Genomic DNA, 24234 nt, shown 5'->3' on the forward strand with positions numbered 1-24234 from the left:
GCCACCCCTGTGTCCTACTGCTTCCTCAATACCAACACAATGAAAACCCAACTTATCCCAAAAATTCTTCAAATTATTAAACATGGTACGAGTCTCAAAGAGAAAGAAGAAAGATGGTTTATATATTCTCACCAAATTTTTGCAATGCACACGGGCCATCTTGTTAGACGCACCCCTCACATTCCAGGCTATGATATTGAAACTATCCATAAAAACAGCAAAAAGGGAGCTCCAATAACAAACCCGAGACTCAACATGATGTCCCTGTCTTCGACGATCCTGCCTTTAATGGACTCTCAAGTTGCAGCCCAATTTTCTCCGTCGAAACTTGCACCATACCCGCCGTCGATGCTCCATCCTTATCTACTGGTGAATTCTGCAAAGAGTTTGGGCGAGGACGCTTTCGCACAGTGCCATTTGTTGTCTCACCTTGCTGCTGATGATGAACATTGTGCCGGGTCCCCGAAGAAGCCACACTAACCGGTTTTCCAATATTGATGCCCCTACTTAATTTTACTTTGGATCCAGTAGCATGTGTTGTACGTTGGTGATTAGGCCTTGTCCAAGTATTGGTAGCCTTGTTAGGAGTCTTCTTTACTTTTGGTTGGACCTGATGGGTGCTAAGGGAAGGCTTTTGACCCATTTTATACTTTCCTTTCCTAATCACTTGAGTCCAACCTTCCAAATCCTCATGTTGTGCATGGTCTACATGAACAGCATGCAAATCACTCTCCACCAAATCCGGGACAGTAACATTTACAGTCTCATCTCCAAGATTCTTGCCAAAATGAAAACTTGCCTTTTCCACATGTACTGGATTTTTTGAATTTGAGCTTTCTGGCTACTTTGCTACATCGTTGATCACCTTGGCATTAGTTCCTCCTCCTGCATTGCTGTCAGTCTTGCACACCTTCATATCATGACCAAACTTGAGACAGGAGCCACAAATAAGGTGAAGACTTTCATATTCAACCTCATATTCAACACCTTCAACAAGAATCTTCTTAGTCACTGGCAATCCTAAATCTATCTGAACACAGGCTCGAGCATATCGTCCTCTTTCAGCTAATTTTGTTGCCAAATCAACCTTAACGGGAATGCCAACTGCAGCCGCAACACGGAGCATTGCATCTTCTTGGTAGCACCAAATTGGTAATCCGAAAATTCTAATCCACACTAAAGTTGCTCCAAAACAGTTTTCACTTGATCTAAACTCTTGATCCCAAGGCTTCACAGCCACATAATTTCCCTCGATCATCCATGGACCTCCTAAGAGAACTTTTTCTCGCTCCTCAGCTACATCAAACTTCACAAGAAAGTAGTCAAATCCCACGTCCAATAAATCAAAACCTCCCTTAATCCTCCATACCGTTCGGAGTTTATGAGACAATGCAGTGTAGCTATAATGTTTACCTAGCACCTTAATCACTATAGCATCCTTATAAGGTTCTGCCAAGCAATTCTTAGCTTCTTGGGTAAACGTGACACTCGGTGGCAAAAGATCTCCTTGCTTTCCAGAAACTACCGCAATGTTATCTCCTGATAAAGTTTCAACAAGTGAAAAAGCTTTAGCAATCTTGGAACCCACAACTTTGTCCCTGAAAGAAACCTTCAAAGGCTTAGAAACCCCTCCCGAAATATGATCCTCCTTTTCTCCTGATGCAATCCCTCCCCCGCTCTCCCCCTTATCTCTTATGCCGACATTATCGGCTGCCTCACCGTGTTTCACCCTCAAAGTCTCTTCTCCGCTTACTCCACCGCTCATCTTCGATTTTCAAAATTGTACAGAGTTATATAAAACCTGTAGTTTTTCTTTTTGCAGTTTTGTGTAAATTATTTTTTAAAAGTATTTAACAGATTAATCTTTAATATTTTAGAATTTTTTTGGGGTGTCTATATTTTAGAATACTAGGTAAATTAATCTTTAGTTTTTTAAAGAAAAATACATTTGAAATAAAAAATGATCTAAAATAAAAAAAACTAATTTAAAATTTTTATTTGATTAGAAATTAACTTTTAATATTTTAAAAAACTAATTTATCACGTTTTTATTTGGAAAAAATCTAAAAATATTATAAACCAATTTGATATGTATTCTAAATTATAAATTATACTTACTCATAAACTCACTTGTTGTAAATATGAATAAAAATCAAAATAAAATTGAAGAGAAATTACAAGAAGATAAGAATAATAAAATAAAATATTTTGGTGAGATATGTAAAATCAGACCTTTTTTAAGATTAAAGACATTTTTGTTATATAAATTTAATGATAACCCTAATCAATATAGGATGTACATTTACCTTCACCTATATCAATTATTACACAAAAAAACAGTTACTGATTAATTATTATGCATAAAAATATATATATTTGACATCTCAAAAAAAAATATTATACTATTATAAAAATATTTAATTATTTATCTATTGTAGAGTTGATTATTTTACTATTATAATTTAATTATTTTCATTGCTGATTATTTCAATAAAAAAAATATAAATTAATATTTATAAATATATACAAATATGTAATAATTAATTAGTAACTAATTTTTGGTGTATATAAAAAATTAACTACTATATATCAAAATATGTATTTGATATCTCATAAAATTTTTACATTATGCCAAACAAGTTTATTTATTCATTTATTGTAAATTTGATAATTCTACTATTATAGGTTTATTTATTTTGGTAGCTGATTATTTATCTGAAAATTATGTAAATCATATGTATTTTTTGGTGGCTATGTCATAGAATTTTTTTAAATACATAAAATAAATATTTTATATATAAAATAGGTAATTTGTAATATTTTTATCGAAATTCATCATTTTTCTTATCTTATTTATATTGTAAAAAATTTTATTTTGAGTATATTTTATTTACGGTATAAACAATAAAATTTTTTTTTAATAAAAACCTTACAAATTATCTATAAGAAATCCGTAAATCATATATATATATATATATATATATAGTGCCTCATCTAGGATATAATTTTGAATGTGCATAGAATATTTTTTTATTGTAAAATAAAGTAAAGAGAAAAAACAACAGGATTAGAAAGGGAAAAAAAGTTTTTCTTACGTCCACTTAATATTTCATTATCCACTTATTAAGAAAAATTACTTTTTATTTTATTTTCCTAAAAATTCCAAGGAAAATATCCACTTAATATTCCATTATCAGCTTGGACTGTTGCAGTGAGCAGATTAGATTCAGAAGAAGGTTGAACCGGTTGAAGCTTGTGACGTATCACGTGATCAGAAATTACGACCACAGAGTATTTAGAACGAAAAGAGCACCCTACCTCAAATACATATTTAAAGAACCTAAAAAATTAAAGAGAAAACAATTCAGCCCAATAATCCGAAAAAAAAACACACACACGCACACACAGAGACACAGAAAGTGTGAAACAAAACGGCACCACCACCACCATCATCATCTTCTTCTTCTTCTTCTTCTTCAGTTCTTCTATGAGCTAAGCTTCCGTGACAAAAACGTCGTCGTTTTTGGTGGTTTGGTTGTGTTCCGAATCCCCATGGAATCTACAACCTTCGCCAGTTTCAGAGCCTCTTCTCCTCATTCGATGCAACAACCTTATCTTCTGAGACCCTCTCCTTTACCCTCTCACCTTCGAATTTTGGTATCCACTTCTCTCTCTCTCTCTCTCTCTCTCTCTCTCTCTCAAATTTTCATTTTCCCCCTTTTTTTATATTCTTTTTGCACAGAAATTGAGGCGTTTTGGTTTGGATAAGAATCGTTTAGTTGCTCGTTGCTCTTCTGGTTCCGATGAATTTGTTCCTTTCAATGGGTTGCACTTCGCACCGAACAAGCTCTTCAGGCAGGAGGTACCAATCGTCCTCGTTTTTCCTTGTTTATGTTTAGTATTCACAGCTTCAAATTTATGCTATCGTTTCTTTTATTACATTTTTTTTTTGCTTTAATATTCTGAATGCATCCATCGAAGTTCAAAATTTCTTTTGTGCTCTTATTTAACAATTTCATTGGAACAGTGAATTGAGTGATGCAAAGTGATTGGTACCTTATGTATTTGATTCCTTCACTTCGTGTTTCTTTTTAGGCTATTGGAGCTGAATATGGGGAAGGCTTTGAGACTTTCAGGACGGATGGACCATTGCAAGTTGATGTGGTAAGGATTTTAGATTCAGTTGGATTGTGTCACCGTAATTTTGTGAATGAAGTTGATGTATTTTCATGATTGAAAGGATGCTTAAGTTCTAACTTTTGTTGAAAATTTTAGGACTACTTGAATGACAAGTTGCAAGATGGTTTTCTTCAGCGCATTCGCTATGCCATGAAGCCGGATGAAGCCTATGGTCTTATCTTCTCTTGGGACAATGTGGTGGTGAGTGATTTCAAACTCAAGCTTGTAGTTATTTTATTTTATTTTTCTGTAGATTGAGACAGTGTTTGTAGTTTGTCTTTACTCTTTGCTATCGGATTCAAGCATGTTAGGGATGTTAAGTGAGGCAAGCTGAGTTTATGATATTTATTTATTGCAATCATATAGACGCGCATATTGGTTTGGTTTGGTTGTTAAATAGTAACCATACATGAGGCCGACTAAGTATTAGGTCTGAAAGTCTTGAGAAGATTAAAGTGTGACCACACATAATATATTGGTTAGGGTAAATTGGTTCCCTGGTTATCACATGTTATTTGTTGCAGGCTGATACCCGAGCTCTGAAGAGGAAGGCGTGGAAGGAGCTGGCCTTGGAAGAAGGTATGTTAATGGTTTTGCTTGTGGGATTTTGATAGGATGGTCTTTATAGTACACTCTTTTGGATAGATGGGAAAAAACAGAATTACAATCATACAACCACCGCAAAAGAATGGAATGCTTCGGAACCTACAGTCGTATGTATGATAAGATATTTAATTTATGTGTTTACAACATCAACTTTTTCATACGGCGGACTCACCAACAATCAAACTGAAGGAATAAATTTCGTGATTATTTTATGTGTATTTTTTCTGAGAAAGATTTTAATGTATAAAAATTCTTTAACAGGAAAGGATATTCCTGAAGATGATGATATGCAAAGATTGGCACTTTATGCAGGTGTTGATGATGTGTTGCATAAGGTTTGTTAGCCTTTCTTTTTTGTTTTTTGGTTTTATGTTGGAATTGGTTTTTAAAGAAATACTTCCTTGGACATGGTGCGATCTTTAAAAATCTCAATTCTTGATCTAATACACCTTATTTCTCTGACTGGCTATTTTAAATTAGCAGCATTTCCTCTCAGACAAGGCAGAAAATGAGATGGAGAGACTAAAGTTAAGGTTTTCTCAGTTATATTATGATAATCTTCTAAAGGTAAGCTATTGCCTTAACTTCTAGTGGCTATAATCTAGAGTTCTGTATAGTTGAACTTTACATTTCTTGCATACAATTTTTTTAGCTTGAAAGACCAATGGAGGGCCTCAGAGACTGGTTGGAAGCAGTTCATACAGCTCGAATTCCTTGTGCTGTTGTTTCAAGTCTTGATAGAAAAAATATGGTAGAAGCTTTGGAAAGGATGGAGCTCAACAAATATTTCCAGGTTGGCAATATTTGAGAAGAGTTGACACAGTAATATGCCTTCTTTTTCCAATCATAGTGTAGATAATCATATTGGTATAACTAGAAATAACAAACTTGGTCATGGATTGTTAAGATCTTTTTTATCTTTTTGCTTTTCAGTCTATCATTTACTATTATAATATACTCGATTGGTGTAGTTTGTTGCATGTGGATTTTGTTCTTGTCATGTTTAACATATTTGGAAGAACGCCATTGAGGCATTGACATAATTTCATGAAGAAAAAGCAGTTTTCTTTTTGCTGTGGTGTATATCCATTATGGAAAATTAGGGATATCGAAAAGCTTTCACCACATTTCGTGGTTAGCCACAGTTGAAAACTTTCCTCTTTATACTATATAAATTTTCAACCTGTTGTGTGTACTAGATGATATGGTATATAAATTTACAAATTACTTACCATGCTCCTGAGTTTGCCACTTGCTGGTTGCCCCATTCAAATTGCAGGCAGTTGTGACGGAAGAGGATGGAATGGAATCAATAGCTCATAGATTTCTTTCTGCTGCCGTCAAGGTACAGTTCAACTAGTAATTTATTTGACAAACTATTTCTGGGTTGGAATAATCATTACTAATCGTATTGTTGCTCTTTTAAACTTGTTACATTTGAGCAAGTTTTCAGTGCTATTAATAATCTATTTTTTTCCTTGCAAAGATGTTTGTTGGATGGTGATGATAAGTTAAAGATGGATGTGCCTGATTGTTTTGTATATTGTATATTTTAAGTTTATCTTCCATTTTTAGGTGAAGAACTTGATTGCATCATACTAGAACTGTAGAACATGGGAAATTTTTAGGCTGCCATAAACCAACCCCTTCCTTCTAATAAAAAAACCCACTAATGCATTTTATGCATAGCTTTTGTTGTAGTTCACATAAATGCCAAATAGCCTGATGTGTCAATAACAAGGGTGATTGTTTGAGACGTGGTCGATGCAGCCCTGATATTTTATTATTTTATGTAGGATTCATTGAGGACTTTTGGCTCTCCTGTCCAATTATTCTGCATGTAATATGTATTAGCATGATAGCATCTTATGATATCAAATTTGAACAAGGCCAAATATTTTTTTACCCCTTAAGATGTCAATTTACTGCTAGTATTGAACCTGTCTGCCCAAAATGCTTTTCAGCTTGATCGGAAACCCTCGAAGTGTGTTGTTTTTGAAGATGATCCTCGAGGAGTAACTGCTGCACACAATTGTACGATGATGGCTGTTGCATTAATTGGTGCTCATCCAGCGTGAGTAATTCAATTTTATGCACTTTAGTTATTGTAAGAGGTTTTAATGAGAATAGAGAAGATTCATGAAACACCAGGAATCCAGGATAGTTTCCGGCATACAAATATCATTCTGGGTTTTAGTCACTTTGCTATAACTTAAACACTATTCCATCAGTTCTATTTTCCCTTACTATTAGATGAAAGAGTACTTTCCTTTCTTTTTAACAGTTCAGCACCTTAAAATCCTTTTTTTCCGCTGCTCTTTTTAAATTATTCTCTTGGCATTTAAAAACTGATTGGTGTTGAAATCTGCAGGTATGATTTGGGGCAGGCTGATCTTGCAGTTGCTAACTTTGGTGAACTTTCTGTGATAAACTTGAGAAGATTATTTGCTAACAAGGGTTCTACGTTTATGGACCTGCAGAAGCAGATCATAGAGAAAGCTCCTCAGAAAAGGAAACTTACAATAGACACCATTTTCTAAATATATTCTCCTTGCTATTCTTTTTTCTCTTTTTTTGGGGGCCCTGGCCCTCAGATAATTTTCCTTGTAATTAAATATAGTTATGAAGTCCTGATTTCTATGTCAAATAAAATGGCTATCAGTTAGTTCTGATGTAATCCATTTTTTTTCAATCTCAATTTATCCCTTTGTTTAGTGGAATGTAGTCTAATACTGGAAAAGTGGAAAGGGACGTGAGTCAATGATGGACAAATAAGAGTAGTCACGGTGAAAATACAGCGACTCATTATTGTGGGAGTAGAAAGAGCAGTTCAGGTGGCACACTATAATTTTGGAAGGGTTAATTGCAATTTACTTCTTAAATTTTTATGTAGCACACATTTTAGTCTCTAATCTTTTAATATGGGTTGATGCACAATTTAGCCCTTGTAGGCACATGGTTGAATCATTTTAGTCCATGTACTCTTAATTGAATCAAATTAGTTGTCCTAAGTTATTAACATGAATCAGTCTATCTAACGGAATGTGTCATTAGGTTGTTACCCACGTGTTTATGTGATAAGTTTAGTGACGTGGTGTATGTGCTAAACAGAAAAATGTTCAATTTATTTCCTATATATTATATGGTCGACCCAATGTCATTTTGGTTCCTTTATTTTTAATTGAATCAAATTGGTTCATATAAATTACTGTTCGGATCAAATTGGTCCACTAGTCTTCTTGAAAGCCGGCAATTTTGTTCATTTTAAGTTTTAGGTTGCAGCCAAGGCCTTGGATCAATGGCAGCATCACCTGCCACCTGCCTCACTGAGAGTTGCACCCAGATTCGAATATTCAATGAGGAATATAGAGCCCATGTTAGTACTAGACTAGTAGTAGTAGTGTGTGTGAGTACTGAGTAGGTGTGTGTTGTGTAATGTGGAAGACCAAAAAAAAAGTTTTAGGTTATTTTGTGCATATAAATGGTAATATTAAGTAGGTTTTTTTTATATTGCTTTTGTTTTAAGGGATTGTGGGACTCGAATGAATATTGTGTTTGGTGACTAGAGAACAACTAAAATTTTAGTCTTGAAATACAAAATTTTGGTTCTTTTAATACTTCCAAAAAGTAGAGATACATCGAACTAAAATTTCTAGGAATAGAGATTGAAATTTTAATAATATTTCTTTCTAAAAATATTCTCGTTTAATTTTTCAAATTCTAAATCTTAGGGGTGTTCATGGATCGGATCCGATCCGCATATCCGCAGTGTTTATTCGAATTCGATACGAAAATTGTGGATATGGATCCGATCTGCAAGGCTATCGGATCGAATCCGATCTGATCGACACACTAATAGGATTGGATTGTGAATTTTGTGTAGGTATCCGCATATCCGCGTATCCGCAAAAATAAATAAATAAATAAATAAATATTCTTTTTATATTTTATTTCAACTAATAATGATCATATATGTTGTATTATTTTAATTTATTATTTAAGAAAAATATGTTTAATATTATTTTAAGAGTAAACATATTTAAAAGAATAGAAAAAATGAATTTTATTGATATTTTTTAATAAAAATAAGTTTTTAAAACTATTTTTATATTTTGCAGATATATCCGATATCTGATATCCGATCCGCAAATGTACAGATCGGATCCAAACGTAAAAACTGCGGATATTAGATCGATCTGATAATTTTAGTGCTAATCGGATCGAAATTTTAGTCATATCCGATCCAATCTATCGAAATTCGAATGCCTAAAATCACTACTATTTATATCACCAACTTCTACAAAAAATTTCATCACTTGTTGAGCCATAATTCTTCCATCGACATCAAACAATTTGTTGACCTAGCATTTTTGTTTGAAGAATTGAGTTTATCTTGCTTGAAACAAATTGTTGACCATGATGAGAAAAAAACTTTCAAATAATAAACTCTCAACGCAAGTAATTTTGAGAATACTATAAACTTCACGTTTATTATTTATATTAAAAACAAAATGTTAGGATTACATTTAAAAGGGAACTTAGACAGAAAGATAGAGACTAAATTAAATTTCTGTATTATATTTAATATAAAATATAATTATAAAAGTGTTTCTATTTCTTAACTTAGAGAACTTGCTTTTGATACTAACTAACTTTAATGTGTGTGTGAATGCAATTAATATTTGGGAGAATATTCAAATGTTCAGAATATTTAGGATAAAATTTTATTTTTGTCTAAATTATTTGGGATAAATATCAAAATATTTTCTTTTTACATTTTTATTCCAAACATTTCAAAAGTAATTTAATATTATTCTCCCTTTTAACTAATTTAAAATATTAATGAATGATGTATATCTTTTTCGAATTTTAATTTTTTCTACGATTCAGTAGAAAAAAAAAAATATGACTTCATATACATATAAGAACATCATGATGATATTGAGTGGGGAAGAAGACCACAATATCATCGATCTTTCATAAGTTAACTTTTCTTTATTTTTTAACTATTCTTTTAAATTATTTACAACTGTAACATTAAAAGAGTTTGCCACATACATATCATATATAATTTTCATTAGCAATTTTTTATCGAGTTAATGGCAGGACACAGAGTTACTTTTAAAATGTTTAAATATAAATATAATAAAAAAAAACTTTGGAAACAACGTTAATATTTATTCCAAATATTCGGGATAAAATGACATACTTTATCCTTTATTTGAATGATTTAGTAAATATACGCTCTAAATTCACATAATAAGGTTAGTAATTAAATTTTTTTTAATAAAAATGCAAAATTTATTATGTATTCGTTATAAAATAAAATATTTAAAAATTTATACTAATATATGTATTAAGACTTAAAGAATATATATTTGAGCTAAACGCTTATTTTAAATTTTAATTTCCCCTGCTAACGTGGATTTGGTATACGTTCTTTTTTGGTAATATAATAATGTGAACCCTCATGTTTGAATAATCTTGCTCATGGCATTGTGGTAGACTGTTAGCTATGCCAGAGGCTAAGGAGAATGTTTCACATGTTATTTTAAGGCGGTCAAAATGGGCCAAGTTCATCGGCTTGGCCCATTTACCCATTTAAATGAGCGAATTTTTGCCTTTAGTTTAGGTCTATTTAAATTTTGGTTTAAATGGGCTGAACTTGATTAACCTAAAAAAAATTACGGGTTAAATGGGTTAATCTACGGATTAAATGAGAGTCGCATAAAATTTAGTTTTTTTTTTAACTGAAATTTTAGATTTTGACCGCACCTCATTCGAAAAAAATCGAGACCCGTACAAAAATAACAGCTTTAGAGAATTATTAAGCCAATAAATCATGGACTATAAACCCAATTAACCAAATACCAAGATAAAAAAATCCAACCTAAAAAATAACCCAATCCATATACAATATAAGAGTACAAAATTAAAAAAGCCTCTCTCTAACACTCACTAAAAATTCAAATGTACAAAGAAAAAAAAAAAAGCACTCTAGAGTAGCCATAACCCATAAAACCCATATGCCCTAAATGCTAAATCCCTAATTCTTCATTTTTTTTTACACAGCATACGTACAAAGGAAAAAGAGAAAGCACTCTGAAGTAGTAAAAATCCCTAATTCTTCTCCACAGCGTCGGAGGCATAAGCTATCCAATTTAGAGATGTTCTTACGTCACTTGAAATTTCTGACATTAGAGTGAACTTAGATGTGCCTACTAGATGGAATTCTACTTTTTTGATATTGGAGAGTGCTTTGAGATGTGAGCGTGGTTTTGTTAGACTCTCTTTGAAGGATAACAATTTCAAAGATTGTCCGTCGGAAGAAGAGTGGAAAAGAGGAAGAAAAATATGTAAATTTCTGAATCCATTTTATAAAATTACTACCTTGATATCTGGTCATTCTTATCTTACTTTAAATTTATATTTTAAGCAAATTTGGAGGATTCAGTGTTTGCTGAAAGAATACTCTATTAGTGAGGATGATGTCATAAGAAAAATGGTGCAACCAATGAAAGCTAAATTTGATAAGTATTGGAGCGATTATTCTATAATTCTCTCTCTAGGAGCTATTCTCGATTCTCGAATGAAGTTTCATGTTTTGGAATATTGTTTGAATAAAGTGCATCTATATACTGCTAATGAGAAATTGACCACCATCAAGAAAAAGCTGTATTTGTTGTTTGAAGCATATTTAGAAATTTTGTCACATAATGCCTCTTCTAATGCTTCTGGTGGTCAAATAAAAATTTCAACTTCTAGAGAAGATGATTCACTCTCATTTGATATGCCTGATGTAAGTTTTATTTCTGTTGTGTATTATATTAATATAATTTTCTTTTATATGTTTCTGTTAATATGTTACTTTTTTAATTATTTTATTATTTTTTTTTAAATATTGTAGGAGTTGAGAAATATGAATTTTCAAACTAATGCTTCACAAAGAAAGTCTTCTTTAGATATCTATTTGGAAGAGTCAACTCTTGATATGAACTCTAAAATAGATGTCTTGCAATATTGGAGGTCTTAAGCCCATCGCTTTTCTGATTTAGCTTCCATGTCTTGTGATGTGCTTAGTATTCCAATAACTACGGTAGCTTCAGAATCGACTTTTTTCATTGGTGCACATGTCCTAAATAAGTATAGAAATTCTATTTTGGATACGAATGTACAAGCTCTTATTTGTGCTCGTGATTGGATACATGGATATGTAGATGATGGTAATTCACTTTTTAAATTTATTTTGTTAACTTCTATTGGCAATAAATAATGAATACTTGCATATTGTATTTATTTAGTTTTCTACTAACTAACTTTAAATTGTAGATGTTGAATTTGAGTGTCAAAATAAAAGTGACAAAGAACATTATAAAGATAAAGTGGATTTAATTAATATGATGCATGGTATTTTATTAGTATTGTCTAATTGTTTCAAATCATGCATTTTTTAATTCAATTCTATTGAAATTCTTTTTCTGCCACTAAGTCACTAACTTTTATTTGATAATTTATTTTTTTTTCCATTGCAGGCGTTGACTAATTTGGTGGATTAAATAAAAGATTTTGAGATTACATTGCTGTTTTTGTAAAATATTTGCATGCCATGTAATTTGTTAAATAATTTCTTTTCACTTTTGTGTGACTTTTTGGTAGAATTATGATATTGCTATGTTGGTTTATAATAGTCTGTTAACTATATGAGGAAAATTACAAATACTCCTTTAATTAGAAATATTAGAATTAGTAATATGGAATCACTAATTGGATGTGAATGTGGTTCTGTTTTGAGTTAAAAGAACAAATTTAGAGCATAACAATCACTCAAATCAAATGTATTTAGTTGTTTACTAGAACTTTAATTTTATTTGTGCCAAACAAGATTTTTTCGTCCAAATATATACATTAGTTTTTCTCCTCAAAATTGGACTTTTTTAGTTTTTTTTTTCAAAAAAATTTCAAAAAAAAATCCAACAAATAAACGGGCCAGCCCATTTAACTCGTTGGGCTGGCCATAAACGGTCTGAGCTATAAAATTTAGGCCCGCAAACAAAGTGGGCTTAAATGGACTAATCCCTGTGAGGATCGAGGTAGTTTACTGCCCGCAGATGGTGAGGATTGCGGTGGTTTACCGCTCACCAGTTTTTAAGAGGACGATGCCCGGATTAGCTACCAGACATGTCGGGTTGGCTATATAACTGACAAATGAGCTCATTAGCCATAGGGCAGGTATTCATCATATGCATCTATGTGACATTATTTGGATGTGCATATTATAATTGGTTTGCCTATGTGAATAATTCTGCTTAATTGCTAATTGCTATACTTGACGTAACTGTTCTTGATTGTGTTTGAACCTCATTACTTGTGTTTGTGACTGAAATTGGTTGGATTGGAGTGAATTGGATGTTGATTGAGCTGTTTGGGCTTGAAGCCGTGATTGGTTTGTGTTGTGGTTTAGTGAAGTATGAAATATCAAGCTGGTTCAGCATAGACTTAATGAACCTATGTTTGGAATAGGTTGGTCATTCATACTGTTAGGAAACTTTTAAGATTCTTTTATATGAGAAGTGATTTTTTATTTCTAGATAATTAACTGATTTCTTTTGAAAATGTTTTGAATTTTTGATGGTTAAACCATCGGTTTTCAAAGGATTCATCAGACAATGATAATCACTGAGCTTGAAAATAATTTTCTTATTGAATATTTTCTTATGACAATTCTGAAATTCTGTGGTGAGACCATGTGGTTAGGTTCTCCCCCCTGCAGCTTTATCTTTTCAGGAGACGAACGAAGAGGCTTATGAAGAGTTTAATCGCAATTTTGCTTGTATGATTTAATTGTTATATTAGTTTAATTGTTATTTATTTTTCCCTTGCCATCAATATTATATTGTAAAAGAGGGATAGGAATTGTAAGTTCTGTATGTATATTATATTCATAAGCTACTTATGTAAGAACTTTTGTACATATGTATATGCTTGTCTGTTTTTAAGATAAAATATTTTTTCGGTTTTTTTTCTAAAAAAACAGTGATACAGTTTCGAGTCAAAAGCTCCTACTTTATTATTAAGTATATGAAGTCGTCGTAATATTTCTTGCTATCAGAGTAGTGCAGCCGGAAGCGTGACATTCTGATAGTGAGGGTGTTACATCGAAGAATTTAAAAATCAAAGTGTGGTTGGTCAAATTTTAGAGGGTGTCAACTTAAAAAGAAGATGTCGATAGAAGGGGTTTTGATTTGCCATAGTTTGTCAAAGAACGAAGTTGACGAACAATATGCTAAGATTATTGGTGCAATGCCCAAAGGCGTGTGAACTTTTGTTGATATAGAGTTTTTCAATTGAATTCTTGTTGCAAGTATAGTTCTAGACCAACAAAGAGTCCTCACATACAAAAAATTAGGTTGTCGCATATACAAACCCCAAAATAAGAAATAACCGGAGTATTTAGACTCCGGGTCGTCTCACGAGAAATTGCAATGAAGTGTATGATTATTGGCTATGAGGGGACAAGGGGGTTTTGATTTATATAGGGACAATAAAATATAAAGGGACAAGAATTTAAATGACAATAAGAGTAAATCAAGCAAGTAAATAAGAGAAAGCAAGTAATAAAAAGAGAGACATTCATGGCAAGGGTTGAGATCATAGGCTTTCTATCCTAGTCATGCATTGATTAATTCATCTTATTTAGTCAACTCCAACAAACGGAAGAAGGTATCATGTCATCTTCACATAGGGAGAATGTCAAACAAGACTAATTAATCATGTCACAAATATAAACAAGAATTTATCTCATTACGTCATCTCCAACATTGGAAGAAGGTATCATATTATCTTCCATGAGAGAAAGTCTAATAAGACTAGCTAATCTCAATCCAAAAGTCCTAATCAACTTACTAATTAAATTAGCAAAAGATTAGTGTCAATGAAAACGATATTAGCTAACAACTCTAGATCACCAACATGAGTTGGGTTTTCATGACTCAAGATTGTCTAATTACTCTTTCCAAGCCAAGAATGCTCAAAATCTACTCTAAAACCCAACCAAGCATTTTGTCAAACACTTGGTGGGTACAAATGGAAAGCATGGTAAAAGTGCAAGAAATAGTAAAATCTACCAACTACAAATTGCAAGGAAACAAGATCAACAACTCAATTCAACAATAAAGAAACATCAAACATTAAATTGCATTAAAAGTAAATTAAATCCAACAAGAGCATCCATGAACATAAAAGAGAAATTAACATTACAAATCATGAGAATGAAAGAGTATAAGTAAGAAATCATAAAAGAAACAAGATGGAAACATGTAATTAAACCTAGATCTAGAAGATTAACCTAACCTAACTAAATTCTAGAGAGAAGAGGGAGCTTCTCTCTCTAGAAACTAACCTACATGATGCTATACTACCAAAAAATTGCTCTTCCTTGCTTGGACTTCAATTCTGCATGAAATACACTCAGAAACAAGTTGGATTTGGGCTTGGGCAGCTCAAAAATTGCCCTCAGTGTTTTGCCTTTAAGTGGGCCATGTAAGAGTATTGGCGCGTGCGCGCCATGTGCGCGTGCGCGCCATGTGCGCGTGCGCGCCAATTGGCAAATTTTCCATCCGCGCGGACGCAGCATGTACGCGTGCGCGTCTATGGGTGAGACCACTTTTGGGCGTACGTGCCTTGTGCGCGTGTGCGTCCCTTGATGCGTTCCCAATCTTTGTTTCTTCATGCATTCTCCCCTTTGTATGCTTTTCTACTCATTTCTTCCATCTAATACTTGCCTTATAAACCTAAAATCACTCAACACACACATCAAGGCATCGAATGGAATTAAAATGAATCAAAATTACCAATTTAGGGCCTAAAAAGCATGTTTTTACACTTAAGCACAATTCAAGAGAGAATTACAAAACCATGCTATTTCATTGAATAAATGTAGGAAAAGGTGATAAAATCCCCCAAATTAAGTACAAGATAAACCACAAAATCGGGGTTTATCAGGCGGTTACTTGGTTTTGCATGTGGAGGGAACAATTATTTTTCATACCCTTTAGAGGTGACATTTGCCAGTATAAGATTGGTTGGATCGATATATAAATTAACAAAGCTCAGAAGAAGCAAGGGATTGGAATTTGCCTTTAGAAAACACCTTCTCACATTCACATCTCAGTGATTTTCTGAGTCTGCTACGAGTTTCTTTTTTGTAGGATTTCTTCCATGTCTTTTTATTCATGTCTTTAAATTTCTCTTTTAAATTTCTTGTAATTTCCTTTCTGCAGTTTACCTTTTCTTTGCAAAGTCATTTCCTTTCCTCTTTAAATTCTGAATTGTCATTTTTATTCTAAAGTCCTTCGATTTTGTTCAAGGCAATTGTTTACTTTCCTTTATTTCAAGCACTTGTTTTTCTGTAATTTCTTACTTAATTAAAGAATCTTTATTTCAATTTATATTCTATTTTTTATTTTTTTTTACTTGTTCAAAAGTGAAGTCTTTGATGCATATAACAAGTGATTCTCACAAAAGAGGAGTAGATTTTGCTCCCAAATCATAGCTTAGATTTGTGAACACTATAGGAAAAATGTTGGGTACCGTTGGATTTAGCGTTGCACATTAGCGTCGGCTTTACCAACAGATTTATGGATGGTTTTGATGTGGAATTCATTTGATCAAATTGTTACTGGCAGATTCCTATTTTTGACGGTAAATTTGCCGATAATACTCAGAGAGAAAACAGGGGAAATAGGCACGAAATTTATCATGGTATTTACCGTCGGAATAATCCGTCGGTAAACTCATTTTAGTGAAACGCTGCGTTTTGGTGGCCTGCAATGAGTTACCACCAGATTTATCTGCCAATAAACCCAATAGTAACGAGCCCTAAAATTCAAAGCACAAACCTTCTCCCACTTTATTTTGAAATTCACTCTCTCTCTCTCTCTCTCTAACCTCTCTTCTCCTTTTCTCTCTCCAACCGCATCCTCTTCCCGCTGCTCTGTCAATCACGCCGCTGCTTGCCTCTCATGTTGCCGCCTCCTCTCTGCCTCACTGAAACCAGCCCGTTCCTCCTATCCTCTCTGTCAGCTGTGACTCCCTCTTTCTCTCTGTTCGTCTAACGTCATCTGCCCCTGTTGTCATCGCCTCCTCTCCCCTTCACCAAAACCAGCCCATTCCTCCTTTACCTTCTGTTAGCCGCAACTCTCTCTTTCTCTCTGTTCGTTTACTGCCGATGCCATCCAGCACCGCCGCCATCCAGTATCGACGTGAGTCCCACTTTCTCTCTGTTCTTCTTCCTCTGTTCGCCCCTCAGATTCCATGGTCCCTCTTTTTCCTGGTTTAAGTTAATTTAGGATTTAATTACATGTTAATTTAGGATTACTTATATGTTAATTTAGAATTTAGGGTTTGATTATTATATGCTAATTTAGAGTTCAGGATTAAGTTAATTTAGGATTTGGGATTTGGTTATCATATGCTAATTTAGGATTCAGGATGAAGTTAATTTAGGATTTAGGAATCAGTTATCTGTTAATTTAGGATTTAGAATTTGATTATTATATGCTAATTTAGGGTTTAGGGTTAAAGTTAATTTAGGATTTAGGATTTGGTTATCATATGCTAATTTAGGATTTAGGATGAAGTTAATTAGGAATTAGGAATTAGTTATATGTTAATTTAGAATTTAGGAAGAAGTGCAAGATGCTTAAATTTTGAAGTAGAAAATTTACTAAGAAAATGTTACAAGCCTTAAGTTGATATAATATAGTTAGCTATATATACAGTGTTTAATAGTAGCAATAATTAACTCTAAAACTTGTAAAATTTGTAACTTGAGTCTTTTTTTGCTTCTTATTCAATCTCAAGAACTAATTAATCTTGCTAACTAGATAGTTTTATTTTTCTTGAGGTTGGTTTATGTAAACATGTTTTTATGTGCATAGTATAATGGTGTCTACTATTTACTCTTGAAGTATAGGCTTATTTCTTAAAGGTTAACTAGTATGAAAATATTTATATTTTGACCTAATTTTTTAATTAGTTTTTTATTATTTAAAATTTTTCAATTGTTAATGATTTAAAATCTTTAATTGAAATGAATAAATTATTATGTTTGACATTGTAATATTATATGTACAACATTATATATATAGTATGAATTCAAGTATGAAAATAAGTTAATATATTCTGCTAGAAATATTGTGAATTTAATTGTGTTTTAGCTGATGTTGTGGATTGAAGTTGTTGGATTTATGGAAACACTAAAGGTGGATATATGTCCAATTTTAGGAGAGGTTATGTCAAATTTTTTGGAAATAATCTAAATGTTGAATGATTTGTGTAGTATATATGTTGATTAGTGTTAATAATATATTCTCTTTGCAGACATGACGACAGGTAGTAGAGGTAGATCGAGTGGGTCTCGTGGTCATGGTAGAGGTTGGGTTTCCACCGAATCCCAGGGATCGCTCATTCATCGCCCTTTACCCCGACTATCCCATCGACCCCTATGACATCACAGGCAGGTCCAGTGGACTAGTAGTTCATCATGGTCCCAAACCTGAACTATGTGCCTCCTTCTGCTACGTCCCCTACAGATCCAGCGACAGAGCCCGCGGTGGGTGATTCCTCTAATGTGTTCCAGTAGGATGCCCATCCACCACCGCTCGTCATCCGACTGAGGATTTAGCCTGATGGCATGCAGGCGTGAATACATACTATTTTAATGTCTTTTATCCGCAATTTATCTTGAATCTGTTAAGGTTTATGTGTTTGTTAATCTTAAATTTTTTCATTGATAAGTTTGCACCAAATAACATTGCATGTACACAGGAGATCTCCGAGGTGATTAAGTCTATGTACGAACACGAAGATCCCTACTGAGACCAGAAAACGATGATTTTAGAAGCGGACGGTACGAATTCAATGTTGTTGAATTAACTGTATTTGAACTGTATCTTATTTTAAGTAACTAATGTTATTGAATCACTTCATGCAATTGAATTTTTATGGGATACGAAACATAATTCATGATCAGGAAGATCTACGATTACCGGACAGCAAAACAACTTTAGCAGATGATGAGCAACGTTTGTCAGGGGTACAACAATCTAACGACCTGGATCTGTCCATCTAACAAGAAGGAACTGGAGGCCCATTTTAGAAATGATGAGTGGTTCAAGTTTCGCCGTCTAACGAACGTCGATAACAGGGATGCACCAAGGTCGTTGAAATATACTGGTGGGTCGGCAACCTTTATAAAGATGAAGAGCAAACTAGTAAGTAGTTTGGTAATGTTTGTTAATTGTTACTTGAATTAGTTATTTGTTGATTTATTTTATTGGTTGATTTGAGTATGTGTAGTCTAAGTCATTAGATCTTGAGGCGACACTGGCAGAGACACCTTCAAGTATACCCATACCTTGAAGGCCAACAAGGAGAGATTTGTTGACGAGTGGTTTGCGGCCCATTATGTGAGTTTCAATTAATTCTAAGTTTCAAATTTATTTGGTTTAAAGTCAATTAACTGTTATCCTAATCATAACGTGTGTGACACAAGAGGATTACACGCAGAGATTAGAGGTCGCGACCCACCAATCTCAGCCTTCTAGTGGGAACGACGAAGCGGGCTCCGTGACCTCAGTGGTAGATCCTGATAGGGTTTGGCCTAGACTGCCTCTGAACCCCACAAGAATCGCCGCTTCAGGTTGGGTTCGTTCTTCGTCAGTAGCCTCCGCTCCTCCGCTTTGGCGGCTTCCTTTGCCTCTGCCTCTGCCACCAGTCCTGTTGATCCCCAGAAAGTTGTAGACTTGAGGGGGTGGAGGGGAAGTGCAGAAGCTGACACAGGAGCTTCACCAACAAGCGGAGCAGTCTGAGCAGAGGTACAACGACCTTCTTGCATGCGTGGGAGGAGCCGTTGCCATCAGCTCGGACTTGATGGAGAAGCTGGAGCAGCTAGATCGTTTACAAGAGCAGATGGAGGTGTACAATGAGCAGATGCGCACTGAAGGCAGTGGCGCTGCTGGTAGGACACTGACATCAGTTCTTTCTCTGCCGCCTCAGCAGGGAGAAGACGACGACAATTATCGGGAGCTGTAGGGTTTGGGAATTTAATTTTTTTATGTCTACTTCATTGTATTCTACTTCTACAATATTTTATTATATTCAGACCATTTATTTTTAAGAAAATAATTTTTTGATTTCTGGTAATTTTGAATTTCTGCATTAATTTTTTTAACAAGAGTTTTAATTTGACTACTAATTATGGTTTAACTGTTCCAAAAAAAGCTACTGTAGAATTTACCGACGGACAAATCTGACAGTAACTTAGTGCCAAAACATATGATATGGCGCTAAAGTTACCGTCGACATAATTTGACAGTTATTAACAACTCAGTCTTGACAAATTCATCGAAAAAGCTAACGGAAAATCTATCAGTAATCAGTGTCGGATGAAATAATCTGCCAGTAAACAGTTTTTGGCGCTGTTTATGCCGTCAACTTCAGGATGACGGTATATTCGACGGTAAACTAATTACTGGTGGATTTATTTGATAAATCCAACAGTATTCAGTGCATTTCTTGTAGTGGAAAAGGCTGCATAACAATTGGTTACCAACAATATCGTATACTTAATGTTAGGGGTGTTCGCGGTGCATTTTGGATCGGTTTTGAGTCAAAAACTCATCTGATCCGGACACTAATTTTACATGTGGTGTGATTTGGATTGGATGTTTTTTTTTTTAAATTCGATCTAATCCGATCTGATTTCAAGCGGTTTGGATTGGATTTGCAGTTTTATAAATTAAAAAAAATAAATATACTTAACAAGTTTTAACATTAAATTTTAAATAATCAACAATGACATAACAAATCTTAATAATATCTTAAAAAACTAACAATAACATAACAATAGAAATATAATTATACGCTAATTAAAATAAATAAATAAATCTCATTTTAAATATAAAATATTTATTAAATAATAATAATATATAAATAATATAAAAATATATAACAAATTAAACATATTATAAATAAAATTATAAATATAATAATCAAATAATAATATTATAACACATTATATGATTTAGATTGAATTAAAATTAATTTTAAAAAGTAAGTTTAAAATTTGATCTAATTTATATAATTTAAAAAAAAAAGAATCCAATTAAATTTAAATTTAATATAATTTTAATTGATTTTCAATTTAAATTGAATTAGATGAAAGATTTAATAAATCAATTTAGATTTAAACTCCCTCGCTTAATGCACATTGGATAGGCGGCTGATGATACACATTTTTCATAAAGTTGGACAGAAATACAGAATATAATATCTGAGTGCTTCCCTTTGTTTTTAAGGTTTGAAAGGAATAATAAACCAAACATGTGAAAGACCAAATCTACCTAGATATAGCAAGACAAATATGCACGTAAGTAATAGCATTTAAAATAAGTAATGTGAGATTATGATAAGGCAACCAATCCAGATCATAAGTATGTAAGCAGCGGTCCCAAATTAAATATTGTGAAAGGGAATGATCGAATACAACACTTAAACAAAGTCATATAATATATACCAAAAACCGACCAAACTAGATATGATCGGATATTGGAACGACAAATGCTTACTTTATTATCTTTAAGCAATATTCTTTCTATTACATTATTTGTTAATTAAAATAGTAATTTAACGTCGTTACTCGTTAGTTATATATTATGAATTGTAATTGTTAAAAATTTAGTTACTTTTGTTTTTTTATTATTTTATTATATGTTCATTTGCATTTTGAATAATATAAAAAATTATATATTTCTTTTAACGGTAAATAATAGTAATATTATCAAATAATTTATAGTCAATTCATGTGATTTAAATATTTAAGATTATTTTTTGTTTTTTAGATTGGACAAAATAAGTTTTCAGGTTTGCTATACATACAAATTTTTTTGGCATACAAATTTATACAAATTGGTCCAAATTCAATAAAAACAACCCTCAATTTAGATTGCGTATAAACACGCGCTTCCCTCGACTCTTGAATAGCGCAAAAATCATTATGACAAACAGTTCTTCTCCCTCAATCAAAATCGCAATACTCAAAATTCAAATAAAGATCAAAATCTCTAAAAAATCTTTCAAAATCGTCATGAAACGTGAAGAAGTTTCGAAGCTGAATTCGAAAAGAATTATGAGAAAATGGAATAAGAAGATGAAGAAGAAGAAGCAACAAAAGTTGAGAAGGAGGAAGAGGAAGAGTTTTAAAATATGCAGAACTTATCAGTATAAAAACACCAAAAATTCTTAAACAATGCACATAAATATCTTCGTTTTACCCAAAATTTGCTGTAAATACACAAATGTTTCCTTTAATGCTGCATTTTTTTCTTTTTTTTTTTTTTTATTTATTTCTTTTTTTTAGTTGAATGAATGTAAATTCATACTCTTCCGAGTAATTTTGCAGCATTATGTGTTTCTTCTTCTTCTTTATTTGATTTTTTTTGTTTTTATTCTTGTTAAAGGAGTAAAACAAGAAAAAACTTGAGAAGGTAGAATAAGAAGGAAAATATGAATAAGAAAAAAAGAAAAAGAAGATGGTGATGATGATGATGAAAAGAAGAAGAAGAAGCAGTAGAAGATTAGGAGGAGAAAGAGGAAGAGTTTTGAATCATGCAGAACTTATTAGTACAAAAATACCGAAAATTCTTAAACAATACATATAAATATCTTAGTTTTACACCGAAATTGGTTGTAAATATACAAAAATATTTCCTTTAATGCTACATTTTTTTTTCTTTTTTTCCTTATTTCTTTCTTTTTTTTAGTTGAATAAATATAAGTTCATCATCTTCCAAGTAATTTTGCAGCATTATGTATTTTTTTTCTTTTGTTTGATTTTTTTATTTTTATTCTTGTTAAGAAAATAAAACAAGAGGAAACTTGAGAAGGTAAAACAAGAAAAAAAAATGAATAAGAAAAAAGAAGAAGAAAAAGATGGTGATGATGATGAAAAAAAAGAAGAAACAAAAGAAGATGAGGAGGAAGAAGATGAAGAGTTTTAAATTATGCAGAATTTATCAATACACATACACCGAAAATTCTTAACAATACACATAAATATCTTAGTTTTATACCGAAATTTGCTGCAAATACACAAAAATGTTTCCTTTAATGCTGCATTTTTTCTTTTTTCTTTTCTTATTTATTTCTTTCTTTTAGTTGAATGAATGTAGGTTCATCCTCTTCCAAGTAATTTTGTAACATTATGTATTTCTTTTTCTTCTTTGCTTGATTTTTTTTATTATTATTCTTATTAAGAGAGTAAAACAAGAAGAAACTTGAGAAGATAAAATAAGAAGAAAAAGATAAATTAGAAAAAAAAGATGATGATGATGATGATGATGATGATGATGATGATGATGATGATGATGATGAAAAAGAAGAAGAAGAAGCAGCAGAAGATGAGGAGGAGGGAGAAAAAGAGTTTTGAATTATGTAGAACTTATCAGTACACATACACTGAAAATTCTTAAACAATACACATAAATATCTTAGTTTTATACTGAAATTTGCTGCAAATATACAAAAATATTTTTTTTAATGCAGAATTTCTACATTACATTCAATTCAAACTATCAACGATGAATAACAATTTTCACAAACAAAAGCAACAATATTCACCTACAGAATCATAAACTACTAACAAAAATATTAATTAGAATCGAACCACATCTCAGCCACTTGATTGGATTCAAAACAATAATCCACTTCACTTTAGTTCAATTGATAATCTGAACTTGAATCATTCATTATCTTCAACAACGAGATAACTGTTCAAAACGGATTTGAAAGCTTGATTTCAAAAACGTAGAAAATGAAAAACAAAAAAAGAGAACGCAGAGAACGAACAAAGAAAAACACAAAGAACACAGAGATAGAAGAGAATATAGATCGAAAACGTTGAAAAAATTCGAAAACGGAAATGAAATTCTTTCAAAAAAAAAGTTATATATTCGTGAGGTGAATTAGGTTAAAGAAATTTTATAGACTTATATCGAAAAATAATCTGTATACGGAGAATATTTAATAAATTTTTACCTATTTAGACGTAGTACTTGAACCCACTATTGGGTGTGCAAAATTGAAGAGAATTTTCAATGTTTGTGTCTGAGATAATATAGGATATTTATAAAGACACCTCAAAATTCAAGTTAGTATGTGTTTATAGTAATAGATGAAAGTTTGCAGGGATCCTAATATTATGTTGGAGAATTAAGACGAGATATGAGTCTATTTAGTTTTGGGGATAGCCTCCCATTCAAAGATGTAGCATATCTTAGAAGATTTGATCTCCCTTAGCTTCGGGCACCATCATGGAGTTTTACTCGAGCTAATCCCGAGAGAACCCTTTGGAATGAATTGAATTATTGGATAAGGCAAGAGTTAGTGCAC

The 24234-nt window shown here is 32.4% G+C and overlaps 1 protein-coding gene and 1 pseudogene across 1 annotated transcript; one reads left to right on the forward strand and one right to left on the reverse strand.

Annotated features, from left to right (window-relative positions):
* Positions 1–363: 363 nt before the first annotated feature.
* LOC148579445 (uncharacterized) lies at positions 364–1765 on the reverse strand (annotated as a pseudogene).
* Positions 1766–3228: 1463 nt separating this feature from the next.
* Positions 3229–7462, forward strand: LOC107624677 (Haloacid dehalogenase-like hydrolase (HAD) superfamily protein). Its single transcript, XM_016327134.3, has 11 exons — positions 3229–3657; positions 3743–3862; positions 4096–4164; positions 4276–4380; positions 4704–4758; positions 5047–5120; positions 5269–5352; positions 5438–5578; positions 6065–6130; positions 6750–6859; positions 7157–7462. Exons 1-11 carry the CDS (start codon positions 3553–3555, stop codon positions 7323–7325), a joined length of 1098 nt encoding a protein of 365 aa, XP_016182620.1. The 5' UTR covers positions 3229–3552; the 3' UTR covers positions 7326–7462.
* Positions 7463–24234: the final 16772 nt, after the last annotated feature.

The sequence above is a fragment of the Arachis ipaensis genome, chromosome B10 (assembly GCF_059453495.1).
Source record: "Arachis ipaensis isolate K30076 ecotype BB chromosome B10, ASM5945349v1, whole genome shotgun sequence".
Classification (NCBI taxonomy): Eukaryota; Viridiplantae; Streptophyta; class Magnoliopsida; order Fabales; family Fabaceae; genus Arachis; species Arachis ipaensis.

Bases quoted from the DNA above. Each gene is read 5' to 3' on its own strand.
- LOC107624677 (XM_016327134.3), top strand. From the start codon at position 3,553: ATGGAATCTACAACCTTCGCCAGTTTCAGAGCCTCTTCTCCTCATTCG. The intron at 6,131-6,749 runs GTACAGTTCAAC...AATGCTTTTCAG, and splicing joins TTCTTTCTGCTGCCGTCAAG to CTTGATCGGAAACCCTCGAA. The intron at 6,860-7,156 runs GTGAGTAATTCA...TGAAATCTGCAG, and splicing joins TTAATTGGTGCTCATCCAGC to GTATGATTTGGGGCAGGCTG.